At 37.4% G+C, this 9,372-nt stretch overlaps 1 protein-coding gene across 1 annotated transcript in view; it reads right to left on the bottom strand.

The window, feature by feature from the left end:
* Positions 1 to 7,169: 7,169 nt before the first annotated feature.
* Positions 7,170 to 9,372, bottom strand: part of LOC109205551 (2-isopropylmalate synthase A-like) — a 4,013-nt gene continuing 1,810 nt past the window's right edge. The window contains exons 5-8 of the mRNA XM_019368263.1: positions 8,246 to 8,279; positions 8,093 to 8,167; positions 7,700 to 7,783; positions 7,170 to 7,355 (exon numbers count right to left, since the gene is read on the bottom strand). Of these exons, the coding sequence (XP_019223808.1) occupies positions 7,170 to 7,355; positions 7,700 to 7,783; positions 8,093 to 8,167; positions 8,246 to 8,279 (379 nt within the window). The remainder of the gene's footprint in view (positions 7,356 to 7,699; positions 7,784 to 8,092; positions 8,168 to 8,245; positions 8,280 to 9,372) is intronic.

Below are 9,372 nucleotides of genomic sequence, written 5' to 3'. Positions count from 1 at the left end.
TTCTACTCAGGAAATGCTCACTCCTAATCAGCAACTAGATCAACTACATGATGAACATGATGTTGCAATACCCCAGCTGGATGACTTATCTGACAATGATGTTGAGGAGGTCCAGACCACTGAGATAGCACATGAAGAAGCATCACATATGCAGCTCAGAAGATCCAGCAGAGGGTCCAGACCACCAGTATGGACCAAAGATTACATATGTCCAACTATGAAACCTTCCTCTTCTACCTGTCTATATCCTATGTCCAACTACATGGGGTATGACACATTAGGTAGTGCTTATCAGAGTTATCTTACTGCAATGACAACAGATATTGAACCTACATCATACCATCAGGCAATGAAGCATCAAAAGTTGATAGATGCTATGCAAGCTGAAATAGATGCCTTAGTCAGCAATCACACATGGGAGGTAGTTCCTATTCCTAAAGGCAAGGTCCCTATTGGTTGCAAGTGGGTATACAAAATCAAGCATAGATCGGATGGAACAATAGAGAGGTATAGCTAGATTGGTTGCTAAAGGTTACAGTCAACAAGAGGGGTTGGACTATCAAGAAACATTTTCTCCTGTGGTTAAAATGATAACCATCAGGACTATCATTGCCTTAGCAGCCATGAATCAGTGGCCATTGTTTTAGATGGATGTTCACAATGCCTTCCTCCAAGGTGATCTTGAGGAAGAAGTGTACATGCAACTACCTCCTGGATTTGGTAGCCAAGGAGGGAATACTGGTTGTAGACTACACAAATCCTTATATGGCCTCAAACAAGCTTCTAGACAGTGGAACCTCAAGCTCACTACTGCACTCCTACAAGCTGGTTTCAAACAAAGCAAACACAACAGACAAGTCATAATACTTGTGTATGTGGATGACCTTCTCATTACAGGTGATGATGCTGGCCTTATTCAAGAAGCCAAACACACCTTACAAAATAGCTTTAAGATGAAGGACCTAGGAACTCTGAAATACTTCCTAGGAATACAGGTGTGCAGGTCACAACAGGGAATCTTACTTTGCCAAAGAAAATATGCTTTAGAGCTGATTGCAGAATTAGGATTATCAGGTTCCAAACCTGCCTTAACTCCAACTGAGTAGAACAAGAAACTCACCACTACTGAATATGATGAGCATTGTGAACTCGGTGATGACACATCATTAGAAGATGTAAGAGAGTATCAAAGACTAGTTGGGAAGCTGTTTTACTTGACACTAACCAGGCCAGATATAGCATATAGTGTGCAGACTTTGAGCCAATTCATGCAGTCCCCTAAGAAGTCACACCTTGAAGCAGCCTACAGAATTGTGAAGTATGTCAAAAATGAGCCAGGATTAGGAGTGTTGATGAGTGCAGAAAAGAGCACAACCTTAAGAGCATTTTGTGATGCAGATTGGGCAAGCTGTCCAAATTCAAGAAAATCTGTAACAGGGTACTTGGTGAAGCTGGGGAACTCTTTGTTAGCTTGGAAGTCGAAGAAATAAAGCACAGTAGCAAGAAGCTCAGCAGAATCAGAGTACAGGAGCATGGCCCTAACAGTAGCTGAACTTATATGGCTACTAGGTTTATTCAAGGAGTTGGAAGTCAATATTGATGCCCCAGTTCAACTATTTACAGATAGTAAGGCAGCAATACAGATAGCTAGCAATCCTGTGTTTCATGAAAGAACAAAACACATAGAAGTTGATTGCCATTTCATAAGAGAAAAGTTGCAGCAAGGAATGGTACATCCTAAGTATGTACCAACAGAAGAGCAAGAAGCAGACATTTTGACAAAGGGTCTTGGAAGCATGCAGCACTATCATTTGTTATCCAAGCTAGGGGTGTTCAATATCTTCACACCACCTAGCTTGAAGGGGGATGTTGAAGTGTTGCAATGACAGCTGGAAGCTAGTGCTGAGTGTTAGGTGATAGGCTGTCATTCTAGCTTATTGGTAGTTAGTTGTTAATAGTTAGTTATAACAAGAATTAAGATAGTTGTTAGTGATAATTAAGAGGAGACAGTTAATTGTATATATATACACGTGTATATATTAGTGATACACCACTTCATTTTTGTAATGAAAAGTTTCAGTTTCTCTCTCAATACACAGATGATACAATTGATCCAGAAGCTTCCTCTCACAGTCTTCATCTTCTTCCTTCTTGTCTGAGCTTGACCGCCAGTCGATAATGGTGGAATTTAACACACACACACCATCACTTTTACGATTGCGCACTGCCTTCAAGTTTGTTCACGAGACCTAGTTTTTTTGTAACTGAATATTTTGTTCAACGCATCAACATAGGCTTGCACACTTGAGACGACAATGTCCATATGCGCTCCTGTTCCACTGCCAATATAGTGTTAGACAAAATAAAGGTCCTAAGTTCAAAACGTAGAATGATCCCCATGTAACAAAAATTAGGCTAAGAGGTGAGTATACGTGTTGAGGCATAAATATAATTAAAAATATACTCTATCTGACCGATGTGTATATTTCTTATATGATACTCCCTCCGTTTCCAATTAGATGAGGTACTTTCCTTTTTAGTCTATCCAAAATAAATGACAGATTTCTAAATTTAGAAATAATTCAACTTTAAACTCTTCTTTCACCTATTTTACCCTTAATGAGAATCTTTTATAACCACACAAATGTCATAGCCCCACAAAGATTTTTCTTAAGTTTCAAAAGTTTTCTCTCAGGATGGCTCTAGATTCCCGTCGTACCATAGACTTTGAGAACTATATAAAACTGATAACACTTCATTCCTATATTATATCCTTCTTTAGGAAAAAATCGTTTTAATTCTTTTCTCAGTCATATTCATATTCCCACATTATGCATGAAAGAACATTATTAAGGGAAATAAGGATAAAGGAAACAGTAGTTCCTGTATGTTTCATACCTAACTGTACGATTAACTGTTTGCCCGTTTGAAGTATTAAACGATGCATAGTCATCATCCCCACGAACTAACACTTTGGTTGAAGCTATGGAATCTATACGTTCTGTGATTGAATTCACCGAATATTCAACGAGTGTTACAGGTACCTGCATAATGAGAAAGAAAACATTACTTATAAACATTTAGTGTTTTTACCAAACAAAGCAATTATACCTACAAAATTGTTAGCAGTAACTAAAGGATTTAGGTTATATTCACTGCTATATATGAAAGAGTCTTTACTCTATCATTCTTATTTTAGTTGCTATAGCAGCTTACTTAGCTAACTGTTGGAATATTGCTATTCGGTTGGATCCATTCATAAAAGGGGCTAATTAGCCCGTTAACTTACCATTCTCCTAAATTCAATTTATAACATATAAATACACCATTATGGATATTAGACGTGTTTTACACCAAGATATGACGGCTAGATTTTGCAAACAGAGACATCTTAGAAAAGGATTTTTAGGATGTGGAGAAAGGGAGTTTGTGTGTATGGTGAGGATATCTGATGATCGCTGAATCAAATCATGGTTGCTGCATATCCATCCGAACACTAAAAAATAGTTGGAAAACCTGTTTAAGCTGGTTGTACTTTTAATTTAGTTTAATTTACACAAGTAAGGTGATTGAGGTGCATGCTTCCCAAGTTTTTTAATTTCTTTGTCAAGGAGAAATTCGTAAGTCTCCTAAACTATTTACATTGAAATTATTACTACGTTTGTCTTTTAGTTTAAGCTACTAATAGAGTTACCTGCAATTGCCATGTAAGCAATCTGTTATTTAAGGCTTGAATTAATTCCTTGTATATTTTTCGGAAACCCATAATCCCTATAGGTTTAGGAAAACCCATTGTCCTAATAAATTTGGGAAAGGAAGACCTATAGTCCTTGTAAAATTGGAAAGGCTTTCTCTTATAGGTTTGGGACCTTTTGGGATCTATATATAGGGGTTGTAGTTGGGGATCCTAGAGATTGTACTGTGTTTTTCTTCTCATTCATAGTGGAAACTCTCTCTGCTTTTGCTCCGAGGATTAGGCTTAGCCGAACCTCGTTAAATCCTTATGTTATTTTTTCTTCTCTATTTTCTTTGTGTGTGATTGTGTGCTAGTTAACCCACGATATTCCAAAACAATTGGTATCAGAGCAAGGTTCGGGTTTCTACATACAATCTAGGGTTAAGATGTCTTCATCATCTTCAACAAAGTACGAAGTAGAGAAATTTGACGGGGGTTCTAGTTTCAGTTTATGGAAGATCAGGATGAAATCGTCCATGGTGTTACAAGGGTTATAGAAGGCAATTGATGAGGATTTTTCTGAAGAGATGAAGGAGACAGAGAAGGCAGACCTGAAGGAGAGGGATTTGAGTGTGATCTTCATGAGCGTTACAGATAGCGTTCTTCGGAAAATTGCCGAAGAAACTTCTGCAGCAACGGCATGGAAGAAGCTAGAAGATCTGTATTCTAAGAAATCACTAACAAACCGCCTCTACCTAAAAAAGAGGTTATACAATCTCCTTATGAATGAAGGTACACCTATTAAAACTCACATTGATGAGTTTAATTCAATTATAATGGACTTGAAGAATGTGGATATCAAAATTGAGAGTGAGGATCAGGCCTTGATTGTGTTATGTTCTTTACCATCGTCTTATGATACTTTTGCTGATACGCTGCTATATGGGAAAGACAACATTTCACTAGAAGATGTTAGTAATGCTCTAAAATCTAAAGAGTTGAAAAAGAGCTTTCCAGACAACAAAATTGAGGGCGAGGGTCTTGTGATTAGAGGAAGAACACAACAAAAGGACTTTAACAGGAAAAAGTCAACCGCCAGATCAAAGTCTAGAGCAAGGAAACAACACTGTTATGAGTGCGGGGAGCAAGGTCACTACAAAAGAGATTGTTAAGCTGAAGGAGAAAAGAGGGAAGCAAAAAATAGATAATTCGGCAAATATTTATTGATACTGGCAATAATTCTGATGATAGTGACTATGTAGGGGAAGTCTGTGCTGAAAGTTCTAGTCATGGGTAGAATTCTTGGGTTCTTGATTCTGGTGCTACTTTCCACATGTGTCCACACAAGAATTGGTTTGCAACTTACAAGCAAATGAGTGGGACTGTCTATATGGGAGATGTTAATCCATTACCAGTAGAGGGGGTTGGTAACATCAAATTGAGAATGTTCGACGGAATTATCAGAAATATTGAGTGTTGGCATGTTCCTCGGATAAAGAGGAATTTGATTTCTCTTTCGACTTTGGATGATCAAGGGTATAAATTCAGTCTGAGAATGGAATACTTAAAGTGTGTAAAGGCTCCATGGTACTCATGAAGGGTAAACTACATTCTAAATTGTATCATCTCAGGCCAGTGTAGTTGAAGGAAGCTGCTGTAGCTTCTCGGAAAAGTGATCTGAATCAGACTGTGTGGCACTTGCGACTTGGCCATATGAGTGATAATGTATTGTCTTTGTTGAGTAAGCAGAATTTGCTGAATGGGTACAAAAATCAAGTTTGGAATTCTTGTGAGAATTGTGTGTTTGGTAAACAGACAAGGTAAAGTTCATCAAGAAGGCCGAGCACAAGACCAGAGACAAGTTAGATTATAACACTCTGACTTGTGGGTCGCAAACAGAGTTTCCTCAAGAGTGGTGCCAGGTATTTATGACTTTGATTGATGATTACTCAAGGATGGTGGTGGGTGTATTTTTGAAAAAAAAGATGAGGCATTTTTTGACATTTGTTAAATGGAAGACGATGGTTGAGAGGCAGACGGAAAGAAAAGTTAAGCGTCTTCGAACTGACAATGGGTTGGAATTTTGCAATTCTAAGTTCGATAATTTCTGCAACGGAGAGGGGCATAGTTGAGACACTGCACTTGTGTCGGAACACCAGCAAACAAAATGGTATTGCCAGAACCGTGTGAATAGAACGCTTTGTGATAGGGCACGAAGCATGCTTCACACTCATGTGTTAGCAATATTTTTGGGCTAGAGCAATCAATACAGCTTTGTTATTTTGGTCAACAGATCTCCATCCACAACTATCTGAGTTCAAAACTCCTTTTGAGGTATGTCCGGTTCGCCTGCTGATTATTCAAATTTAGAAGATATTTGGTTGTCCAGCTTATGCTCATGCGGCAGGATGGAAACTTGAGCCGAGGGAAAAGAAGTGTATATTTCTCGGGTATGCAACTGGAATGAAAGGCTATAGGTTGTGGTTCACATATCAAAAGACTCCAAGGCTAATTATCAGTAGAGATGTAACATTCTATGGATCTGCTTCACTAAACAGTTAGAGGGAGAAGGCAATAGCAGAAACAGATAGTGGTGTCAGTGACCGCATAGAGCTAGAAATTGAATTTCCACTAGCTCAGCCCAGTAGTTCTAAAGTAGAGGAAGTGGAGGAGGTGCAAAATATTGATCAAGATGATAATGTTGATGCACCTGCGCAACGACCCTATAGCATTGGAACAGGCAGAGAGAAGAGAGTGATCAACCGACCGCAAAGGTTTGCAAACGTAGTTGATGAGAATCTTCTTGGATATACGAATCCAGTGGGATTTGCTTTGGCAGTTGCAAAGACCATTGATGCATTTAAGTGTTATAGCTACTCAGAAGCTATTCAGAGTACAGAACCAAATCGACGGGTTAGTGCTATGGCTAAAGAGATTGAGTCTCTTAACAAGTTTAGGCGTTGCCTAGACTTGGTTGATGTGTGCGGCAATGGATAGAGCCCTTGCGAGGGCTGAGGGCAAGGTAGAGAGTCGTTGTTCCTGTTGATGAAGAGAATTCAAGCCAAGGGGAAGATTTGTTATTTGTGGCTTGAATTAATTCCTTGTATTTTAGGAAATCCATAATCCCTATACGTTTAGGAAAATCCATTGTCCTAATAGATTTTGGAAAGGAAGACCTATAGTCCTTGTCAAATTGGGAAGGCTTTCTCTTATAGGTTTGGGACCTTTTGGGATCTATATATAAGGGTTGTAGTTGGGGATCCTAGAGATTGAACGGTGATTTTCTTCTCATTCATAGTGGAAAACCCTCTCTGCTTTTGCTCCGAGGATTAGGCTTAGCCGAACCTCGTTAAATCCTTGTGTTATTTTTTCTTCTCTATTTGTTTTGTGTGTGATTGTGTGCTAGTTAACCCACGATATTCCGCAACACAATCTAATTGAGTAAATATTTTTATACCTTGAGCGTATATAAAACTCAAAATTATCTATCCTACTAGTGTGACAAGATACAAACATTATGAGAGTTTTCAGTTTCATTAAATACCTTAACAACGAGGTCAACTGCCTTGTAAGCTGCATCAACAGGTCCTGTTCCACCAGAAGAGGCAGTGTGCTCTTGACCATCACTGTCAATAAGCTTAACATTTGCTGTAGAGAGGCCAACACTTCCACAAGTAATCTGTACATTAAACAGAAAATCATTTGAATTAAGTGAACATTAATTCCTTTTCAATCCACAACTACTAGCAAAATGCATGAAATTAAATATTTCCTCTGTTCCAGTTTATGTGAACCTATTTACTTTTTGGTACGTTCCAAAAAGAATGTCCCCTTTCTAAATTTGGTAACAATTTTGCTTAAACATACAGCTCTACCCTTAATTAATGAGAAGCTTTTATAACCGCACAAATATTATTCTGGCCCCTTTTAACTATTCCAAAAGTCTTCATTTTTTCTTAAACTCCGTGCCCAGTTAAATAAGTTCACATAAATTGGACCGGAGGGAGTAGTATTTACATGTACCTGTACATCTCCAAGTTGCCAGGAAACTTGAGGCTGGAAAACTTCATCTGATACAAGTGCTCTGAAGTCATCATTTGTAATTTTCTGAAAGATAAATGTAGGGAATATAAATAGGCGGACATACTTATTCGTTATACCGACACAGGTAAACTTTTAATTAGGTAAGCTTCACCACAGAACTGGAAAACCTATAGGGTTAATTTCATATATTAATATAATGACTGAACTTTACTCACTATAAAATAAAGTTTATTATAAAATTTATCAAAAAACAAATGACTTAATTATATCTACTATGACAGTAAAATCACAAAAATATACCCATTAGACCAGTAAAGTCGCGATCACAAATTTGACCATTGCGCTATGAAATTAGACCAGCAACGTAATCACCTTTTTCCTCTCAGCCAGTGACTTGAATCGATGAAAGAGGTCATCAAGTTCTTTGCCGTCAAAGTCATATCCAAGCTGTAACAAAATAAAATGATTACTAATGTCATTACTATAACATTAGTAATATATCGCACTGTAGGTTATCTATCTTACCTCAACCATTTTGGCTTTCAACGCATGGCGACCACTGCACAAAAAATTCACCATGTTACAAAATTCCTTAAAGGAAAGATGTACATCAATGTGCCTAATGTAAATGGGAAAAAGGGAGAGTTGGGGTTGATTTCAGTGGCGAAGCCAGAAATATTTTCAAGGGTGTTTAGACTTGAAAAACGTTTATAAAATTTTCCGACACAGGGTGTTCAATATATGTTTTATACATCTAAAATCAATATTTTACTTATATACACAGTACAAGTTTTCATAATATTTCGCCAAAGGGTGGTGACCACCCTTTGTAAAAGGTGGCCTCGCCCCTGGTTGATTTTATACAATAATGGCGGTACTAAAATGCTAGGGGATAGTAATACTATAATACGAGTTTCAAAGTGTTAGAAGTGTATGATAATTTCATATAAAAACTTAAGCGGTTAGAGATAGCACGCTTTAATTAAAATTATCTTTTTTTTAGTTCACTTATGTATATATTTTACTTATATAAAGGGAATACACCGTACAAGTGTCAATAAGGATAGCTGGACATATTTGATTGATGATTATAGTCGATTCGTGCATACGTTGACACAAAATTGGTAGGACTATATATTATTAGTCGAATCTTTTGACTCATCCAAAAATATGGGGAAAAGACCAAAGAATTTGAGCAATAATCTCTATCAAACCATCAACATAACAAATCGATCACTCTGAAAATAAAATCGTACCTGAGTTTTCCCAGACTAATATCGTATTCATTAGCACGACGATACCCAACATCTTCAAGAGATACAAACTCATATGTATCTCTGTTCTTTAACACTCCATCCTAAACCACATTTAAAAAAAAATATAAAAAAAAAGGAACAATGAAAAAAAAGGATCTAGTATATGTAGAGGTAAAACTTTTAGAGAAGAATAACACAAAACCTGATGGATGCCACTCTCATGAGAAAATGCATTAGCTCCAACAATGGCCTTATGTGGCTGCAGCTTAAGCCCACTGTACTCTTCTACCTACATATATAACAACAATTGTGTCAACATAAAAGCACAAAAGAATTAAGCAGCTTTAATAATAAAATATATCTCTAGCTAGCAGATTAAGATGAGAGGAGGGTACA

The sequence above is a fragment of the Nicotiana attenuata genome, unplaced genomic scaffold (assembly GCF_001879085.1).
Source record: "Nicotiana attenuata strain UT unplaced genomic scaffold, NIATTr2, whole genome shotgun sequence".
Taxonomy (NCBI): domain Eukaryota; kingdom Viridiplantae; phylum Streptophyta; class Magnoliopsida; order Solanales; family Solanaceae; genus Nicotiana; species Nicotiana attenuata.
The sequence above is the reverse complement of the archived record's forward strand: the minus strand, read 5'-3'. Positions and strand labels throughout refer to the sequence as shown.